Raw genomic sequence first — 22551 nt, forward strand, 5'->3', positions numbered from 1 at the left:
CCACAGCTGAGAAGCACTTCTGAGCTCATTACTTCCAGTCCTACATGGTGTCTACCACTGTGTCTTTGTGTTTGAAGAAGAGTCCCAGTTCTGGTCCATCAATGCACAATTAGCTTCTTGTGACGGGAGTATACACTGTTTCTTCATAACTAGATTTCCAAGCTCAATACTTGATAGGTTCTTGACAAATATTTGAGGGATCTAAAGTTAAACGTTCTAAATAAAAGTAGTTTAGTAGTAGTCATCATATATTCTAATTTATGGCTGGAAAGATTAAAAGACATAAATACCAAAAGTCAAAATAAAAGTCACTCATGAGAATAAGGAGGGATTTCCCAAATACTGTCCAGGGGAAGAACGACAGTGAGCTTCCCCATGGAAATGAGAACTTATCAGTCTGCATTGTCCTCACACACCCGCAAATCCCTTATGCTATGATGTCGTCTAAGAAGACAGTTCAGGACATGGATTTACCCACAAATACAGCTATTGCACAGAGCTGAATCCAAAATGGAACGAAGGTTAAATAAACTTGGAAGTGACCTTAAATATCAAATGACAAAAGACAACCTGGACAGACACCTGTGATGGAGGGACAGAGGCTTGGGGTCTTGAGTTGGATTGCAGTGAATGTCTTCTGATTGCCATAGTCCCAGGGCTACAGGTCTGACATGAGCAAAACTTCCCTGCCTGAGAGATTGGGGAATGGCTTTATAAAAAGCAGAGGCTTGGTGTACCAATGCAGATTCATCAAAGCCCATGGTGTATTTAACAGTGCCAACAGAGAAGGGAAGCAGAAGAGAGTTTCAAATTACAGAGGAGCAGATTCTAGGAAGAATGGCAAGATCCCATTCTTTGGAAATACTTCATGTTCAATAGGAACAAGAGGCTAAAATCATTTAGTAACTAAATAGTAATTAACCTTGAGCTTAGGAATTATAGCTGCAATTTTTTCCTTTTTTCTTGTATTATTTTCTCAATTACCTTATATTATATGCACACTGCTGTTCAATTTAAAAGTACAATAAAGTATAGTTTAAATAAAAGGTATTGTATTGACATTTCTTGCAAGTATCAAATCTACTGCCTGCAATCAAATGTAGGATAGTCTTGGTTTTCCAGCCACACATCCCTTAATTCCTGCACATATTATTCATTCTCTGTGTTACTAAAATACTACAGAAGCCCACCATAAATCTATTATAATAGATTCCAAGTCTGAGAAATCAATACAGGAGAGCAAGTGTATGAGTTACTTACAACTTGGGGGTTTGTCTACCTAATTTCCAGAATTCAGAGAAACTCGAAGGTGGCCCTCCTCTTGTTTGTGAGACTGTAAACAAGGTCTAAGCGGTTTAGAGACTATCTCAATTACCTTAGCTCTTGATGTGTGAGGAGCAAACAAACATGCAGACAGTTCAAACCTGTCTAATGAGACTTGGGGTTGCAATTGTGTCTGTTCTAGTGGCGACTGTGATTGGATCTGTTGAAGAAGGTGCTGATGTCACCGTCATACTGAACCAGGTAACATGGGCTATGTGTGTGTGTGTGTGTGTGTGTGTGTGTGTGTGTGTGTGTGTGTGCATGCTTTAAATGTCCTAGTTAAGCAGGAGAGAAATGGTGTAGGAGATTCAACCAATCAGTACAGTGACAAGGAAACCACTTCAGGTAGACATGAGAGGCTTCCGGAACACTAGAGGACTCTGCCTAAGCACCCTTTGGACAAAAAGTTCATGTAGGATTCTATACAAGTGTATGATTTCAGGAGAGCTGCCCAAACATGGAACCAAATCTCTATACCTTCCCTAAAGACAGAAAAGCTTCGCTACTACAAGCCGCACAACCACCATGATCCCACAATCTCATGCTCTCACAGATGCACACTTTGGGAAGATTTTCTTGAAAATGATGATTCAAAACTAGTCTTCTAGACTTTTCAAAAAACACCTTCTGCTGGTGGTGTTGGGAAGACTTAAAATATTAAAGACAATGTCACTAGGTATCAGGGTAGTTGAAGTTTTTGTAGAATGAATGCTTTTGTAAGAAAAACATTTTACATGACAAAAATAATCTGTAGTCACAGTTTGTGTGTAAGTAAGAGGGTGTGACATATATTTTTACCAGATGCTCTTCAGGGGAAGCTTCAAGGGAAATTCAATCATTAAATAAGTTTTCACTGAAGCCAAAGAAGTTTTAAAAAGAGACCGTGGGCAGACCACATCGGGATTCACATAATCATTTTAGTGTGTCTAAACATCCTCTAGGTGGACTCCCTTATTTCCTCTCTGTATCCTTGAGATTTTTGTTGTTAAGCAATAAGGTACTCTCAGGGGAACACTGCGGCCCGCTCTATAATGCTGATTTCTGTTCTTGTCTTTTTCTCAGGTGCATAGGAAGTACAATATTTTTCATGTATTTGGTGAAAGAAGCAAAAATAATAGAATATTTTTTATGTGCTTTGAACACAGTTGAGCTGTCTGCACTTTACAATCAGCATGTGACCACAAGGCCTCTCCCTCTTTTTCTGCTAACTATAAAAGGTCATTGTATGTATCATAAAGACAAGAGACTCTGGGGTTTCAGTTTACAGCTCCAAGACTCAAGTTAAATAGCTTCATCATGCTAGTCATTAGCTACATTCAGTCTCTCTCTGCCTGTGTCCAGAGAGTAGTCTACCAGAACCCAGAGAGCTGGAAACGCAGACCTGCTCTACAGGACCCCTGAGCCCTGGGGGCTAGTTTAAAGGGAAATTATATGTATTCCACATTAGCAAGAAAAATTTTCTTGACTTTATGAAATTATTTTTTTCTTATATAATAAAGAACATGAATTCTGAAATCAGTAACTGAGTAAGAATATAGACTTTAACTATAAACAGGTAAATCAACCTAGTTACTCAGCAAAAACTCCTCTTGTATATAGTAGTTACAATAGTTCTGAAGGGAGAATAGAAACTCCAATTTTATCAAAATTATGTACATGTGAAACAACCAACTGAAAAAATAAGTGTGCCCTTGGAAGGTTAAAGTTCAAAGCTGCAATTTAGGGGTGGAAGTTCCTGACTGACTCTGAGAAAGAAATGACGCTTTTGTACTTTCAATACTGAAGTGCAGTGATTAAAAACATTTTTTGAACATGTTTTTAAAAATATCCTTATGGTTAACTCCTTGATGGATTAATTTCATGATTCCTTCTGCAAACATACTACCGTGCACCTAAGATGTAGACAGCTCTCCTGCAGTCAAATCTGCAGGAGCGAACGAGTCGCCGGAGCAGAGCGGTGACGTAATGCCTGGCAGCCGGGGCTGAAAGGACAAACCAACTCTGTGCCGGTCAGAAATTGACTTTGAATCCTGCTTTGAGAGGAAAGAGCTGTGCTCTGCAGGAGCAGCAGACAGTGAGGTCAGGACAGTGTTTGCATTTCTAAGTTTGCCATCTTGTATTCTACGGAAATCTAAATTGGAACAATTTGCGCTAACATGTCACAACTCATTTTCCTTCCCCCAATAAGCACATCTGGTAAAAGCTTTAGAATTCATCCTAAGAATAATGATAAACTCTGTCATCTCTGGAATGTGCTTTAGTCCCAAGGAATCTCAATTACATTACGACTAGCATAAATAATAGCCCAATGTGCATACACAGACATGTTAAACCTTGGCGTAAGTCTAACTTCTCATACTTTACCAAGTTATTCAAATCTCCCAATTTATTCTCAAGACTTACAATAAATGCCAAGATAGAATATTTTGGACCCTGAGCATCAGTTTTAAAGTACAAGGAATATTCCCAATTTAAAGATGCCCGGCACATGTACCTCGATCATGAACATCATACACTTTAACTTTCTAGCCAAGTTCTGTGTGCCTTTAGATGTCACCACAGCCCAGGGAATATAAACTTAAAGATATATCAAGCACTATATTAATGCAATATTACTTTTCATCTAAATGTAGGCTTGCTCGCATGGCCCAGCACTAAGCAGTTACCTATTATATTTTAGAAGGCTTAACTTCTCTGGAGGATCATGGTGACCACGCCTATCAGGGCTGGATGTCTAAGTTGCTTGAGCCTCAGTGCTGACTGTTCTCAGCAGCTGAGAGGAAACAGGTTTAGTTGCTATGGTAATTACTGTGAGCTGGTTTTATAATGGCTTTAATGACTGTTTACGGAGACGCGGTGCTCCGTGCAGGACACTTTCCTGGTTGTTTTTCCCAAAGGAAGTTCTCTTGGGTTCCCATACCTGGCCCTTCCTTGTATGTGGCTTTGGAGAGGCTTATCCCATAGCATGCTGCAGGAATGGCTGCTGAATCCACAGCCAACACAGTAACACTTTACACGGACTATTGTGCAGAACCTAAGCTTGATCCCACCAGCATGAAATATCTCTGAAGACTCTAACTGACCCAGAAACGGTTAAGAGGAGAAGTGTCTCTCTACAGATGGGACAAGGAAATGTGTTGCCTCAGTCAGAATGGCAGCCCTCATAGAATCACAAAAACAGCCAGTAAGAGAACACTCCAGCATCCTTCATAGTAAGTCCCAACAGAAGCACAGAGTGCAGATCCAAGAGAAGAGGTGTAAAGCATCAGAAGCCTTGCTCACATTTGATAGGAAGCCCAGGAGTCTGGACTGGTGTCCTGGAATATAGTGTGTATTCTTATTATTAGGACAACATGTGTCAGATTTTGTGGAGTTCAGCTAGAGACATATTGCTGCTATCATCATCATCATCCTCATCATCCTCATCATCATCATCATCATCATTTACAGCAGAGAGTATACTCACTCCAACAGTGTCCAGAGATGAAATGAGCATGATGCAAATCTGCCATGAGTCAGTCAGTTAGCATCACTCTGAACTGGCCTCTCACAGGAGGGTCATTGTCATGAAAATCTCCGATACGCTTGCTGCCCTAAATCTTAACCATTCAAGCTACTGGAGCCAAACATATATTTCATTAGGCCAGTTCTCATTGGATAGTAAAACCATGCATTCATCATTATAACGTTACAAACTAAACTTTGCAAATGGAGGTCCCGCAATCTCTTCTTCCCTCTTACCTCTTTCGCACTGTGGCCCGGTGAATCCGTAAACACAAGCACAGCGGTTAGGTCCGATGCAGCGCCCACCATTTTGGCACCCGTTCTCGCAGACCGCTGTAGACACACACACACAAAAAAAAATTACCAAGAGACAGATTATTAAACAGCACCTTTAATCCAAGCCCAGCAAGACCCTGCAGCGATACTGCCATGAAAACATCTTATATACAGTTGCTTCCCTAAAACACAAGCAAATGTGTCTGATTGGTCAGATAGAAACGCTTCAGCAACGCACAGATTTTATCATCAAGCAAACATGTATTATAAGTTTTTTTTTAAATCAAATTTGTGAAGATTGGATGGGTGTGATGCTCACGGAGTCAGAAGATCACTATTCACTATTTCAGCACCTTTTCTATTGGGACATAAGGGGCAAAATACATTCACAAGCCCTCCAGGGGAGGTGCATGTCAACAGTAAGTTCAATGAGCGCAGGAGTCGGCTGACGGGGCAGCCACCTGGCTCATTCCCCTCCCACTACCCTGTCCAGGGCACACGGCGAGATTGCTGCCCTCCCAATCTTAGCACTTGGGAAGAAAACACCTTCTTTCTCTTGCAGCATCACCATGCCAACGATCTCAGGACTGCAGTGGCACTTTACCCGTAACACGTGTCTCCAAGTACCACTCCTGAGACTCCGTTGCATTGAAACCTGAGGCTGACCAACAGTTAGAATGGATAAACATAAAGGTCATGGAAAGGGGGAATGAAGACCATAAAGGCTGTGAGACGGATGAGGGTGGATAGGAATGTCAAACAGAACAGAAACTTCCCAGAGATCTCTAAGGAGTGTGCAATTCTTGGAACCAACTGCTAGTATTTGAAGGCTCAATTGTAAACAATTGTTAGATTTGGACCGAGTAAGTCCCAACTGCCCAACACACACTTTGCAGAAGGACAACACTAATTGAATGTGATTAATGAAAATGCAAGGAATCTTCTTTAAATATATCAAGTAGAGGAACGTTTAAATGACAGCCTCTTTCCCAGACACAGCCTCTTGATGCTGTACCAGTCTTTGGAAAAGGTACAGTCAGGTCTGGGAAGACAGCTCAGCCAGGAATGTACTTGCTATGCAAATGTGAGGACCCAACTTTAGTACCCAGGCAAAAAGTTTGATGCCCTAGCACTGTGGAGGTGGAGACACAGATTCCTGGAGCTCCCTGGACAAGCCATCCTAGCTGAATGGTGGCTCAGCTTTAGCGAGCCACCATCTTAAAAAATTGAAGTGAGCTGGGAAAGGCATCTCTGCCCTCCAGGTGCATTCACATTGGCAACATTCCTGCAAATCACAAAGACACAAATGGGGAGAATCTGTCTACTCATGGCTGGGACCTATAAGCAAGCAGGAGGCTAGCTTCTTTGAGTTCTCCAAACCCAAACAGGAAGATAGTGCTGATGAAGGTTTGGCTTCCCCCGCAGAGACTGGCCACTTATAATGTAACCCTAGCCTAATGTGTCTGGGTTAGACTAATACATCCCTATTTCTTCATAGTATGTTTGGAAGTTCAGAAAGTAAAATTATTGCTCATAAAATGTTTATGTGGACATATGACATGAGTTGACACCAAATAAAATGAGGTAGCAAATAGCTCCCACATTTTCCATGCCTGTTTTCTAACACTGTGAATATTGATTAGGGAGGGTCCTGGTATCAGAAAGGCTTGGAGCCACTGCTCCGCAAGTCATTTGCTTCTAAGCCTGTCAGTCACACAAAAGGAACAATTAGCTGTCTATATCAAAATGTTGAGGTCACCTAGGGCTCTGACTTCAAGTTTATTTTTTTGTCTATAACATTCTAATTACTGTCTATACTTACGATTAAGATATGATAACTGAAATTTTAATCCAATTTATGTCTCAGTCTTGATGTCTGTCTTTTGAACTGTGTTCACGGGTGAGTACACCTGGCAGTCCAACAGATCTCCAGACTTAGCACAACTATTGATCTTCACCAGCCTCAGTCCATCTAGCCTCACTGTCAGCTGATCCCACATAGAGATGTATTATCAGCCAACCAGGATTCACTGATAATCCTCCATTTGTAACTTTTGCTTTTTTTTTTTTCTTTTCTACCCATCACCCGTGGAACTCAAATGACTTCCAAAGCACAAGAGTGACATGTGCTGTCACTGGCATTTTCACTGCCATGGTGGCCTTGTGTCCACCCCCTCCTCTGCTTCCTTCCTGTCCTCCTCACAAGTGGTGTCAGCATGGCATCCATGATGACTTTGTAAACAATGTTAGTCAGATCATAGCGCTTGATGTACTAGCTAGTCTTAGGTTAACTTGACACAAACTACAGTCATCTGAGGGGAGGAAGCCTCAATTGATAAAATATCACCATGAGATCAGGGTTCAGGGAAACCTGTAGGATATTTTATTAATTGGTGACCAGTGCGGGGGCAGTCAATTGTGGGTAGTGCTATGTCTGGGATGGTGGTCCTAGGTTCTATAAGAAAGCAGGGTGAGCAAGTCACAAGAAGCGAGTCAGTAAGCAGCACCCTTCTGTGGTGTCTGCATGAATTTCTGCCCCACAGTTTTCTTCCCTGTTTGAGTTCCTGTCCTGACTTCTCTTAATGATGAATTGCGAGTTGGAAGCTTCATCCAAATAAACCCTTTCTTCTACAAATTGGTCATGGTGTTTCATCACAGCAACAGTAACTCTAAGACACCTGACCATTCAAAAACACATCATTTCCCCATCAAACTTCAGAGATAATTCAAGTTTCTTCTCTTAATCTATTAAGCTAAACCTTCCGTCTAGATCTTTCTACTGACATTGTCCTTTGTCTCTGTCTCACTCCAGACACAGAGGTTCTGCCACTGTTTTCAAAGTCCATGGAGTCTGTTTCTGCCACAGCGTCTCTGAACTTGCTTTTCCATATGTCCAGAACACTTTCCCCACACGTTCACAGAGACTTCGACCTGTATTCAAGTGTGCATTCCCTTTCTTCCCATCCTAGATCTTCTCACGACCTAAATTTACAGTGGGTTATGCACGGCTTGGTTTCTTTTGCTATAGTAAAACACTGACCAAAACCAACTTGAGAAAACGGCTTATAGATCTTTATAGTCCAAGATGAAACACAGCTGGAACAGGAGCCTGAAGACATGTACCAAAGCAAAAGCCACCAAGGAACTTTGCTTCCTGGCTTGATTAGCTGCTTTCTTATATAACATAGGACCTTCTGCCCCATGGAGTGGCACTTCCGGCCTCCAACTGAACCTTACCTATCAGTCACCAACCAATAAGCCCCACAGACTAGCCTACAGCATCTGATAAAGGTAACTCCCATTCCCTCTTCCCTGATGGGTCCAGGGTGTGTCAAGTTGACAAAAAACTATCCAGTATAGACTTTCACTGTTCATCTATCCATTGGTTCTCTTCCCTAAATGTGCAGTTTCACTGTGCCATGCAGAAGGAAGGACACACAGTGGCATTCCTAAAGAGCGCTGCTGACATTTTGAACAATGATTTAACACAGCTTAAATGTTTTCAGGGCCCTACTGTCAGCAAACATCATATTTGAAGGACTTTTCTGAGCTTAAAAACTGAATCATCATCTCCATCTTCCTTCTCAATGGTGTAACACCCTTTCCACACAAAAGGACACAAATGAAAATGTCATATTAAACTCTCCTTGTCCCTCCTGTCTACCAGCTACCACCCTCACCTCATTTGCTAACTACTAGATTTATTAGCTAAGGCTTTGCTTGTACCGTAGGTTCTACTGAAGACTCAGTCTTAAGAGACTCGGGAAAGAGCTGCTCCCATGTATCCTGGCCAGGAACTCAGTGCCTAATAGATTCCTCCAATTAGAGAGCATACCATCAGTAAGGTTGATAGCAGGCTGGCCTGGGATCAGGGCATTCCTATATTTTCCCTCCAGAGCTGCCCCTTTGTGTGATAGAAACAGACAAGATGCCCTCCTATTGTTCTCTACACCCTAAGTATACCTGGGTATTGAATCCAGGCTGAAAACAACCAGGGCAAGGACTGGCCCTACAAAGTGCTCTGAACAATCACTTGATTCTGCTCTGCTCAGTGATTCTAAAGAAAATGCCATGGTCTCCCTTCAGAGCAGAAAGTTGAATTGGGAAAAGTATCTATGTCTTCCATCTGATTAGGTATGCTAAAACAGTCACCACTGGGTAACAAAAGATAAAAGGAAAATATAATAGAGCATCTTACAGACGTTCCCCTTGGTCTCTCTCTCCAGAGCCTGCTCCAGAGATGTACCATGTCCTGCGCCTTTTGTCCTGAGAAATCATGAGAAAAGTAGGTGCCTGTCTGAGAACTCAGTTCATTACCAACATTCGCATGTGCAACTTTCTTGTTAGAGACCATGAAGAAGGCAGTGTTTGTTCATGTTTGTCTTTACTGTTATGATGTGACTCCTTGATACCCTGAGACCTTAAAAAAACCTTAATCTTATCTATCTTGGATAAGATATACCAACAAAAACACATCCAGAATAAACATTCCTATTAATATTTTTTCCTCAGTTTTAGAATCTATAATGCATGAATAGCACCCAGGGTGAGTAATTTATCACATGCACTCTATCTAGAGAACACCAGGATGCTTTTCTCCCTTTGACTGCTTATTCCACAGCAAGTAGAAAGAGACAAGGAAACAAACAATCAAACAAACAAACAAAACAAAAACAAAAACAAAAAAAAAATTCCAAAAACCCGAAAAGCAAAAACAAGGCACAACTGAGCAGGAACAGAAGCAAGTATCAGGAGGGAAAGAATGTTCTATCTCAATTAGAGAGAGAGGCTTGAAGATTCCAGCAAAAAGGCCAGGCATTAAGTAAGACCTGTAGGTCCTCTTCTCCAGCCAAGGGAGTCTTTTCTTTCTTTGCCTGGAGCTGCCACGTATGATAGCCAGCCTTGCACCTGAACCTGGGTTTCTGCCAAATCACATGAGCTCACCAGGTCTAGTTATGTTAGTAATAGAAGCACACAGCTGGGAAAACTCTTAAATGCCTCTCCTCCATGACCGATGTGCTGCAAGAAACGGATCTGAGGGCCGAGTCTGTTTGAACAAGCCTTCTACCTCTGGACCCCACCCATATTACCATAGCCAGTGCCTCCTTTGTGCTCTCCCCAATTCCCGCATTAGTTTGGGGACCTTCAGAAGCCATGGTTTTCTACAAGGCCAGCAAAGAGCCTTGTATATATAACAGAGGTATGGAGGATCTCAGGCAGAAGAAAGGGTGTGTGCATTTGAAAGAGCTGCCATCCCTCAGACAAAGTTGACTACACAGAGACAGAACATTACCCATTTCAGGCATGTTCCACTTCAACTTACAGCTAGCTGGGCAATACCGTTTTACTCCATATCAGAAACTTCAAAATTACTTCAAGTTTTGTCTATACAATAGAGCTGAGCAAGTCTTTCCATTCCCCTACAACCTGATGCTGACCCTTGAGTTACTCACAGCACAGGGACCTAAGAGCGGAGCATGGAGTAAAATGCTATTGAGCAAGGTGACCTTCTTATGGGTCTCTCCTAAGCATTTGAAATAAAAAATCCTCCTCATCCTTCCTATTTGAAAAGACAATTGGTTCCCTAGGAATGGGCATGCCCTGTCTCTTGCCTTAGGGTCTGCAACAGAAGCCTCTGCTATCTCCAGGGAGAAACATCTGTCTACCAATAGAGATCAAAACACTCTGATGTGGTGATGCCCAACCCCCTACCCTACTCTCCTTACTCTAATGCTAGCTCCCATGATGACTTCGAGGGAGCACCCTCCTCTCCAAAGAGGCCCCCAGAGAGTAGCCACTTCTGAGTCTCTGATTGTTAGTCAGGTGAGCAACTTTGAGTAAGTGAGAGTTTCCATGTACTGTAATAAAGTGTCACTGAGCATCAGTGGGATGTCACTGATCATCTAGGGAATTGCTCATTTCCTGGTGTGGACATCCAGGAAAGACAGAACACTGAGATACTTCTGAAAGCAAAAGTATCCCTTCTAAATGGAAGGAGCTCTAAGACTGCGGCTCTGCTAAACAGATCCTGAGATGGATGTTTAAGGTGATTATGGAAGGACTCCTTTTTTCCCCCTATTGGTTGTGTTTAGATAATGGCCCCAAGTAGGTTTTGCTTGCAATGTATTCTGGGAACAAGAAGTCACAAGGATCTGGCTTTCCTATCTACCTATCTTCCCCCACTTCTCCTTTAGAAAACGCAAGCCTGTGGCCATCTTTATATGGCGCCAGAGTCCAGACTTTGTAACAAAGAAAGAACACACTAAAATATATATTATCTAATCTTGGAGTTCGTCTATTCCTACCATTACCAGAATATAAACTGATTTATTTTCTTGAGATTGTCTTATACCTTTATAGCATTGTTTAGGAAGCTACAGTTACACCTAGAAGGTAATATTAAAAATAACTAGAACAACCACAATGCAGCACTGCTTCTTACGTATTGGAGTGGTTTTCGTTAAAAAAGAAAACAAAGCACCAGTGTTAGCAAGGTAACCTGGGCCTCTCTGCATCATGTCAGGAGTAACTTCTGCAGCTGTAACAGAAAACAGTGCAGCTCTTCCTCAAACACCCTCAAAACAGAACTTCCTATGTCTACCAATTCCATTGCTGGGTATATATCCAACAGAATGGAAATCAGGACTCAAATAGTTTTGTGTAAAATCGTGTTTGTAACACAATCGCTCTTTTACACACACACAAAAAAAAGTAGCCAAAAGCTGAATAAACATAATGTTCATCAACATATGTGTAAACAATGACACGCCGAGAGACACACATGACCAGATGGACACACACAAGAAACAGACACACATAAATATACACACATACAGAGAAAAAGACAGAGACACAGAAATACAGACAGATAGACATAGATAGATAGATAGATAGATAGATAGATAGATAGATAGATAGATAGAGACCGACAGACAGACAGATTGAATGAATGAATTCCTAATAATAATGCAGCCTTTATGAGGAAGGAATTCTGATACATGTTACAACTTGAATAGAAATGGGATTTATCAGGCTAAGTAAATTGAGCCAGTGATAAAAGGACAAATGCTGTGCTTACAAGTCCTTCTTCTTACACTTTAAAAAGTAGCTAGTGCAATCAAGCGTGTCAGGTTAGAAGGATGACCTATGCCAGGACTTGGGTGAGAATGAAATGAGGACAGTGATCTCGCGGGTATAGATGTCTGGTTTTACAGCACAGGCATCCTGGAGATGGGGTAGTGATGCCTGCCCTGCACTGAGAGTGCACTAGTGCCTCCAACCTGCAACTAAAAAGTGTTGAAAGTGATAAATTCCATGTCATAGGTGTTTATCAAGAAACATTTTAAACTGTAACAAAAATAAACAATGTAATTAGATGCTCACATGAAATTAACATCGGTTCCCCTATGGTGGAAAAAGGTTGGGAATTTAAGCCAAGGAGAGTCTAGGCTCACATGAAATATGAATGAAGTAACATGGATGATCTTTGTACATGTGATCAACCTTCTTTAATGTTCTTCATATGTACTTAAAATTACGCTAATTCTGCCTGGGCCAGGTAGTGCAGGTGTATGTATCCCAGCTGCTAAGGAGACTCAGGCTGTAGGATCACAAGTTCTAGGCCAGCTTGGGCTGGCTGATGAGGTCAAAACAGCCTGAAAAATTTAGTGAGATTCTGTCTCAAATTAAAAAGCAAAAAGAAGACAGAAGCTCTGTCTCAGGTACACAAAGTTTGGCTCTCATGCAGAAAGACTTAGACTCGTGTTCAGTGTTGCAAACAAAACTAACCCAACAAACCAAAACAGCACAAGCTCTCAGAACAGTGTTCCAGTTTGGTGAACATTAGCCAACTGTTTCCCCCAGGGATGTGTGACGGCCCTGGAGCTACAATCCACACTCTCCTCCAAACAGGACTGTCTTGATCAGGGTGTGACTCTCTCCAGTGAAGGTAGTTTTATTGACTGGTGTAGGGATGCAGCACGTAGTAACGTGCTTGGTACGGACAAGACTGGGAGTTCAATCTATGGGCCTCGTTAAAAGCCTCTTCTTTCATAGTGATATCTAATCTTTCCAAATAACTCAATAGCCTTGTATTCTGCTGTCAAATACGTTTGAACAAATGCAAATTTGTGAAATGGGTTCTCATGGGATTTTGAATGATTCTTAACACTAGGTTGGGTAGAGAGCTGTGGAGATTTCCAGTATCATTGGGTATATTTTTGAAAGGAACATATCTATGTTTTGTGGCATAAATACCCAGGACAAGTACTAAACTTTATAGCACATCACTAGTTTTCAACATTAATATTATACAGCATAAAAAACAACTGAGCCAGAAGAATTATTTCAGGTTAAATTGTGAGCCATGACCAACCGTATAAAATGACCTTTTCCAATACCCAACCATGAACTTCAGAAGAACTTAAGTTCTGACCAGTGTGAAATGGCCACTAAATCACAGTGTTACAATAAAGCTGTTCCAGAAGTTTCTTACGTTGTCCACAGTAAGTCCCGATGTATCCCTTCTGACACTGACAGTGGTCATCCGCACAGGTTCCGCCGTTCATGCACCTCACACTACACTGCTGAACTATAAAGAACAAGAAAAAGAAGAGGAACTGGTCACCAAATTACATCCATGTGCACATATGTCAATAACATGCCTGTCCAATCTGATGGCAAATATATTCTGCTGATGCAAATTTTATAATCCAAACAAGTCATCCCTTATCACTAAGTCCACATATGTGTGCATACCTGTTAGAACATGTGACTCAGTATGTATTTGAAATAAAGTAGACTGTCAAAGGAAATCACTAGAAGCTGTTAGGAGCACAGTTTTGGGCCGATGGGAAACACTCAAATCCATGTAGAAAGTAGGACCTATGGGCCTGCTGCTGTGACGGATTAGGTAAGCTTTATATCAGTAAGGAGACAGACAAAATCCAAGGTTAGAATACAAGGTTAGCATAAGTTGTGGTTAATTGTCTGGAGAAAGACAGTACAAAAGAGAACTATCTAGATTCAATCAGGAACTTAGATACACCAACTGGAAAAACCCCACTTTGATGTGACCTGTGGACTGATCTTTGAAAGATGAGAATCAGCCAGGCCAGGAGCCACTTCAGAGGGATAAGAACACAAACTATAAAGTTCCTAGAATGCTTTCAAGGTTTCCTCCAAAGAACTGGTATAGAAGGTGTCTTGGAGAGGCAGGCAAGGCCAGCCAGATAAGGTGGGGCTCCTTGCCCACCAAAGGTTTAATAGGTTCCAATTGCAGATGGAGGAAAAAAATTTCAATAAAAGTGAAGATATTTGATTTTAAAAGAGGAACTGTTCTATATAAAAGGGGATTTGAAGATGCCAGGTACAAGGGAATCTGATGAAACATGAGAATGGTTTGAACCACTTGTAAAGCAAAATGGTGGTGGAGTTGAACCCACATACTTAAAAGAGTTATTGGGGGGAGGGCGTTAGTTGTGTAAGCACGAGGTAGACATTCCGGCCTCCTGCCGAGGAAGGAGCGCCTACAATGTAGACTGTGGTCAGTCATGAATTAAAAGTTTCGCTATACCCCAGGAATGACACCCCAGGTTAACTTCTGGCTTCCAAATGAGTGTGTAGGCATGCAATCATGCATACACACACATACGTACGCACGTACACACACACATACACACACACACCAGAAGATGTTTCAGGAAGTTAGTGATAAATACTGCTAAAAAACCCTTAGCAAGCTCAAGCAGGATTAGGGTTGGAGGGGTTAGAAAAGTTCCTGGTGGACAGGAATTAAGTGTTCTCTAAAGGCCTAATGAATGTGTGCGGATTCCAGACTAAACATGGCACCATGTATAGTGTTTCTTGTTCTGGTCTGGGCATTAAAAAGCAATAATGCACTTTGTATTCTTGGGAAGTCACAAGGGGAGGGGACGGAGGACTGGAAGGCGAATGTGATCAGGGTGCATTGTATAAAATCCCCAAATGATCATCAAAAATATCATGTTGCAAAATATATATAAAGAAGCAGTATTGCTTTATGTTTTGTTGTGTTGTCAAAGGTGAGTGGGAGCAAGCCGAGAATTAGATAGTAAAAGCACAGGAAGGAAGGTCTCTGATCCTGAGGGCCCTCAACATCTTTGTGAGTTGGAATGATAAGTTTCAAATCACCAGTAAAGCATAGACCAATAAAACGATGGACCCAGAGGCTCTTGTCAGTGGTTTATCCAAAGAGGTGTGTATTGTCTGACTCTTACTCCTGTATCAGATAGGTTCTACATTACCCTTGCTGAGAAAAATCTTGTGGAGGGAACTATTAGGAAGTAACAATTTCATCCTCATTTTTAAAGGCAGATTTTAAGCTCTTGTTTAGATATCGAGCAGTTAGTTAAGCAAAATCATTCCTGCTTTCCCTAGTTTTCTTTCTGTCTTACCTAGTGTGGTCTTAAATACATACACAGGAGGTCAGCCTTGGATTTAAGAGTCTCAACAAAAAGAGTCATTAAAAATACATTCTTAGTCTACTGTTATCCTCACGGAATTATTAAAAATTAGTATGTGTAGCAACGTGGCTTAACACATTTAAAGTATTCGGTCAATATTTCAATAAATGTCTGTTGTCACTCTAATTACCTTCTCTTCCAATAGCTGAGATGAGGATGAGGTTGCAATGTAGTGCATACAAAAGGCAGAAAGTACAGCTTAGTGTTTGGGAATCAGCCTTAGTCAGGAGATTCAAGTCTGTTACCTTAGGTAAGTGGGTTACATTTTTGTCAATTTGATACAAACTAGTCATTTGGGGATATTGTGTCCATTTGAGTGCCCATGGGAAACTTTATAGGGCTTTTTCTTAATTAATTGTTGAGGTGGAAGGGCCCACTCCCCAATGGGCTGATCTACTTGGACAGATGGTTCCTGGTGGTAAAGGAAGGAGATAGGAAAGCAATGTAAGCAAGCCAGTAGGCGGCATTTTGCTATGGACTGTACCTCAGTTCCTGATTCCAGGTTCCTGTTCTGAGTCCCTACTCTGACTTGCCTTGGTGATAGAATATTGCCTGGGAGTTGTAAGAAGAAACAAATCGTTTCCTCCCCAAGCTGCTCCTGGTCATGATGTTTATCATAGCACTAGACATCAAAGTAGCTCAGTAGTTATTCAATGTATTATGTCCTGGAGTTCCCTCCTCTGCAAAATAGGACCATATCAATATCAAATACTGTTGATGAGAGGCTTAAAATCATGCCAACACTGCATAAAGAACCTTGCATATACTGAAAGCTCTGGAAGCTAGAATCATTGAGAAGAATTACTTCATGGAATCTTAAGTGTCCCACTACCTACACATATTTTCTGTTGATGGTTACGTAACAACTTAGGCACCAAGATGGTCTTAGTTCAAAAATTAACTGGTTAGTGAGAACAATCCCCGATCCATTTCTTCTTTGAGGAGGATACTTGTTGCTGCTTCATGGGTTCAAAGAAAATGTGGTGAATGTAGCCACAGAGAGGGAACGTACTTGATTTTGCTCCACAGGTCGGGGATATTTGTCCACTGGAACAAGTGCACATGTTGGGGCGGGAACAGAATCCATCTCCACAACTGTTCCTGCAAATGGCTGCAGAGAGCACAACACAAGAGGCAGTGAGTGGCAACCCCTCGGTCATGCGGCCCGGTGTGGCAGCTGTAGGTCTGGGAAACTAAGATATGGAACCAATGCTGCAAAACGTTTGACTTTTCAGCATGACACAAAATCACCCACTAAAGATATGGCACTAAGTTGTCAATTTCCTTGTGATGATACACCAATGTGACTCTTTTAAATTCTATCATACCAATCAATGCTAATTATGTCATTGATGTTGCTTTTTTTAAAAAAAATAAAATAAAACTGAAAACTTTTGAATTCAGTATTTACCAAAGGAGGAAGTCTAGATCCTTAAGGGGATGGCAGTGGGGTTCCAGAGAGATGGAACACCTTAGAAAATACTGCCCACTATGAAAGAATGTAATATTGGCAGAAACAGAAACTCCAGTCCCTCCTGGATTGGCCAAACATCAGGCTCCCTTGACAGTTCAGCCCAGATGGCTTCTGCCTTACCCTATCATCAATTTTATAACTCTTCATAATTTCTCTCCTTCCTCAGGTTTTCTGCTACATCACCAACACAAACTAGTCCATTTCTGCTTTTCCAAAAAGCCCTTATGACAGGGTTGGGGGTTGAAGCTTCCTACAGCTGTGACCTCTAGTGAATAAGGGGGTCATCTGAGCCAAGAATATTAGGCTCACTGACAGAGCACATACCACAGATACTGAAAACCTACAGCCAAGTGCTCTGGAATAGGAACTGTCTCCCAAATTTAGCCAGGCCATTAAGGAGCTGAAAGATTTATCTCTCTATCCTCATTTGAATTCCCTCTTTGAGCACAAAGGCTGTGCGCTGATTTGTTCTGTCTCTGGATGCATGAAACAGTCTGGGAATGCCCTGAAACTTCATGTAAGTATTTACAGCAATACATACATGAGTCTAGAGAGAGATCTCAATGCTTTCAGAGAGATCCAGGACCTCTGATAATGTGAGGAACACTCTCCAGGAGTAAACCAATTTAGTAACAGCTTTTCTTTTCTAAGATCCCTTTAGCCTCTGTATAACACAAACAGTGTTTCAACAAGTTCTCCTGAATGAAAACACTACAAAAATGTAATCTTCTTAAGACTTATTTTTAAAAGGTTAAAAAAAAAAAAAAAAAAAAAACAGCTTCTACCATAGAATGCTTAAAATGTGTTTGTTTCTGATCACTAATTCCTTTCAATGAAATAAGCTCATTAAGATGGTTTTATTTCAAAGGTCCCTCCAGGCAGGTGAATCTAGACTAAGAAGAAATGGTCCCATTTAGGTCTCAAACCAAAAAGAGGGTTAAAGGGGGTGGAGCTTGGACAATTGGCTGTCCGTCAAGGCTTCAGTGGGTAGTGCACACAGGACAGGAGGAAGCAAGACTAATGAACTCCTTCCAGTCTGAGGTCTCATTACAGCTGCTGCAATTTGACTAAGATGATTAAGCCTAGCAATGTTGGAAGGGGTGGCAGACAGGTTGTACATACTGGGAGTGTGGTGATGTGGGTTGGTGCTTAAATGTGATTCATAAGTGACGTGAGGTTGAATTCTCATGCTGTCAACGAGAACACAGGAAACACTCAAAACTTCAGTTTTCTCATTAGAAACATAAACTAACAAAGTTATATTGAAAGGTTCTCTTTAAAAAGGATTATACAATTATACATTTCCATGAGTACACTGCTGTAGCTGTCTTTTTCCGCTCTCAAATGCTATGATGCTAAGCCAACCCCAGCCCATTGTTTTTCCAATGGCATACTTTCTCCATACGTAAAATGCACAAGTACCTCTTCTTCCATTATTTCATGTTCTAAGATAATTTTCTTAACTTTTTTTTTTAATGAAAGTTAGACAGTCAGTTTGGAAACAAACTTGGAAACTTGGATGTACTTCAATGACATTTCAAGCCACAATTAAGAATAATAACAGATGGGCATGGTGGCTCAAGCCTGTAATCTCAGCTCAAATGCCAGAAAAAGACCCTGGGAGTTCAAGGCCAACCTGGGCGATTCAGTTCCATGCCAGTGGACTGGCTAGAGAGCCTGTCTTTAAATACTGCTAATTAAATAATCGTAAGGAAAAAGAGGACAGAATCATAATCCATTATGCTTTTAAAATATCAGACATAGTTCTTTAGTGTCCTCTTGTGTGGTGCCCGCTAAGAATCAACATCAGACTCTGAAGCTTGTTCTGCACAGGAAGAAGGCAGAGATAATAAGCATATGAGAAAATTGACCATTGGTTCTCACATCCTTATCCTTATCTATAAATAACCTCAGAGTTTGTCTTTGCTTCATAATGAAATATAAATGAATTCAACAAAGAAATACTTGTTATCAAAAAATTTAGTGATTAAAACTCCTAGTTTTAAATCTGCAAAGGCTTTACTTTCTTTAATTCTTTACACATAACCTTTTAAAGATGTGAAATACTGAATTCAATGTGTCTAGAATTCGGCAAGGCTCATGCAAGAGGGAGGGTCCCACATAGCACATCCTCTCTGCTGATTTTGTGCCCAAGTTTTATACTCTCAAGTATGTCAGCTGTTTTCCAGGGGTGTTAATAATAAATATTACTTAGCTATATTGACACAAATATTTTCACTTTTTTTCTTAGAGATATAACCTAATGTCAAGGTTTGCCTAATGCAACTCATTAGCACCCAAATATTTTGAGTAGAAGGGATGCAGGTGACAATACTTGCTGTGAGGTACTCAATTGATCTTCCACAGAAGGAAATGGGACAATGATAGCCCAAGTCCCAGAGCAGTTAAAGCGAACACTCTCTGGGCCATACCTACACTCCTACAGCAACCCTGCTGGAAGGTTTTGCTCTCTGGAATTCCCATTCCTTACTGGTCTAATAAAACCTGACTCTACAGATTTTCAATGCGTACCATAAACCTATCCCTTCTCCTCGGCTGCTCTCCAACTCAATAATGGCAGCCACATTCATTACATTTAGTGAGTCAGACTTTCCACAGGCCTAAGTCATTCCCGGCTCGTGTGGCAGGTGTGTGGAGAGTGACGGAAGCTGTTTCCAGAGTCTGGGAGACCTTGCTAGTGTGAGACACGTACAGTAATGCCCCAGTGGCCTGGAAGAGTAACACACCTTGTATAAATACTTCACATAGGACTTCCTGTGTTGGACATGTAGCAGAGTGAACATCATTTTTTTAAAAATAAAGCCAAAGTCCTATATATTCATAAAAGGTGTATTTAAAATATGTACATATTGGTCATTTGAAAGGATGCAGTGACTATTTCTTGTTTTTGTTCAATTACTAGAGGTCGTAGGAGTTTTAAATAGAAGGAGGAAAAAGAGAAAAGCAATCTTCACAATAAAACTTCAGAGTTCTGTCCATATACAGAACAGAAATAGCATCTAGGGTCTGTCTCAAACCCACAAAACCAATAAATACAGAGCTACAGTTGCCACCATACCCACAGTACCCTTGGCTAGGGTATCTTGCCCTTTTGCTGTTCACAGTGACATAATTTTCTTTCCGCTAAAGCACATCAAGGTCAGTCTAAAGTCAAGATGGTCCATAAATACATGTGCTGTGACCTGGCTGTCCTCCAGAATGGACAAATGTGCCTGGTCTACATAAACACACAGGGAAAGGACTGTCAGACTTCACCTCGGGAGACTGAAGTAAGACCCCCCTGGGTCCTCGATCATAACCCAAAAAACTAATTCGCTCTCCTCTTAGAACATGGAGACCTGCTTATATACACTTTGGAACCTTAAAAACGTGCTACTATTGCTGCTGATAATCCTAACCTGTAAGTTCTGATACACAGATGTCATCAAGGTGGAAGAGTCACATCTGAGAAAACATATGGTCCACTATAAGACTTTGTCTGTGGGAATTCTAAGTTTAATTGTCCCCTTACCAGAAAAAAAAAAAAAAAAAAAAGTCAAACAACTTAGATTTCACTTGAAAACAAAAGAAAACAAGAAAGTCTTTTAACTTTGGGTCAATTCAAAATCTGTGAAAGTACTCCTTTAAAATCTTTGCCAAGTGGTTGCTGAAAACATCCTAGAGATGTGATATATATACAGATCTTCTGATGACCCAAACCCAAGAGTCCAAGTGTGACCATCTTGTGACTGTGGTCTTACCTGGAATTTTAAAGAAGAGGTGATGTTCAGCTTTCTAGGGAATTGTTCTAACACAGAGCCCACCCCCGTTTGTATCAATAAGCATAAATGGTAACAGAAAACACCTGACCAAGCATTACAAAACCATCAACAGCTGCCTCCCAGGTTCCTTTTAATGAAGTCTCAGCTGATGTGGCTTCCTTCCCACCACTGAGCTCCCATTACCAAGGCTTTGTACAGGCAACCTAGTGTTCAAACAGTGAATGTGAGGTTTGCCCCGAAATGGAGCTGAGGACGCAGGACTAGACTGTGTGTGCCCTGCCCAACACTCACGGACAATGCATTGATTTCCTCCTGGGAGCGTCTTCCATCCTGGACAGCAATAGGAGTGGAATCTAGAACCGCACACGTTGGGCCTGCAGGGGACAAACACGGTGACACTCACATAAAGATGGGTGCAGCAACACAAAAATGCCTTCGTAAGCAAAGCCAGAGCAAGGAGATTTTGGGATGATGGCGAACAAACCAAAGCTCTACCTCACAGTTTTGGGGTTTGGGAAGCAGATGGGTTAGAAGCTGGAATAGGGGAGGGTCCAGAATGTCTTAACAAGCCCTTTCATCTGCTCTCTTTTGCTTGCCTTTTTAAACCACGGAAAGGAGAGAAGAAACACATAATTTACTACTGTTTTAGCATCCGGATGCTGAGAACAATAGGGACACTCTGTTCAAAAATCCTTGCCCTTGTGCTCAAACCTCCTTGATCAACTTTGTCTCTGGCTCTTAAGTGTCAAGGAAGGCTACTCAGAAGGTGGAGTGCTGGAGCTGGCAATTAGAAAACCAGCCGCTACCCTTGCACACGTCCTCAAACAAAAGGCTCTAGAGCTGCGCCCCCGACGGTGGGGAGCAGGCAGGCTGGGGGGGGGGGGGTGCGTAGCAGGGCAGACCCATGCTCGCTTTCAGCCTAACACTGAGAAACTTTTCCAGAGCTACAGACGTTGCACATGCTCTGCCATCCGCAACCAAAGGCTGGACTCCAGATCGCCAACCAGCAGAAGGCCCCTAGGGAGGGCTTCCCGCGGAGGAATTGAGGCTTTCGGGTTTAAAACTGGGTGGGGGGCAGCTCCTGGAGCTCGTGGGGTCTTTAAGTGTCCTCGTGGAGAGGATAGCGGCAGGACAGTCAGGGAGGGCGTGGAATAAAAGGGCAGGGAAGCCTAGGTTGCCCGCACGATCCAGCCACCCCGCCACCCACCTACCCTCGGAGTATTTCCTGCTGTCCTCGCCTGCGGACGCGGCTCGCAGCTACCGCGCCCTCGTCCCGGTACTCAGGCCCCGCGAAGCCACCTTCGGAGCCCGTTACTACGGGCCGGACCTGTTGAGGGGGCGGCTGGGGCCGGAGCGTCTTTGGTGGCAGAGGCTGGGGCTGGCCATCTGTGCCCTGCGCCCAGAGCGCCACGCAACCCAGCCACACGAAGTAGGGCTGGAGACACAACCGCCGCCGTCTCCCCATCGCCGGCGCCAAGAGCACGCGGAATGAGGCCCGCGGAGAGAGCACTGTCGTAGACCAAATCCGCACGGCACGGGGCGGGGGGTGGGGGGAATAAAGTCAGGGTCTGGACACCCTTCGTCAGCTCGCAGAACTCCCTTGGCTTGCGGTGTCCCTGTGTAGCGGGACGCGGCGTCAGCTCCTGACCGGCTGCGCGCAGGGCGCGGGATCTAGTGCAGGAGGCTGCGA

General features: G+C 42.3%; 1 protein-coding gene across 1 annotated transcript in view; it reads right to left on the reverse strand.

Moving 5' to 3' along the window:
* Positions 1 to 22326, reverse strand: part of FBN2 (fibrillin 2) — a gene marked incomplete at both ends in the record, with an annotated part of 188032 nt that extends 165706 nt beyond the window's left edge. The window contains 5 exons of the mRNA XM_080919750.1: positions 5065 to 5160; positions 13598 to 13693; positions 16618 to 16716; positions 21153 to 21235; positions 22073 to 22326. Of these exons, the coding sequence (XP_080775876.1) occupies positions 5065 to 5160; positions 13598 to 13693; positions 16618 to 16716; positions 21153 to 21235; positions 22073 to 22326 (628 nt within the window). The remainder of the gene's footprint in view (positions 1 to 5064; positions 5161 to 13597; positions 13694 to 16617; positions 16717 to 21152; positions 21236 to 22072) is intronic.
* Positions 22327 to 22551: the final 225 nt, after the last annotated feature.

Source organism: Micromys minutus (genome assembly GCF_963924665.1).
Source record: "Micromys minutus genome assembly, chromosome: 8".
NCBI lineage: Eukaryota > Metazoa > Chordata > Mammalia > Rodentia > Muridae > Micromys > Micromys minutus.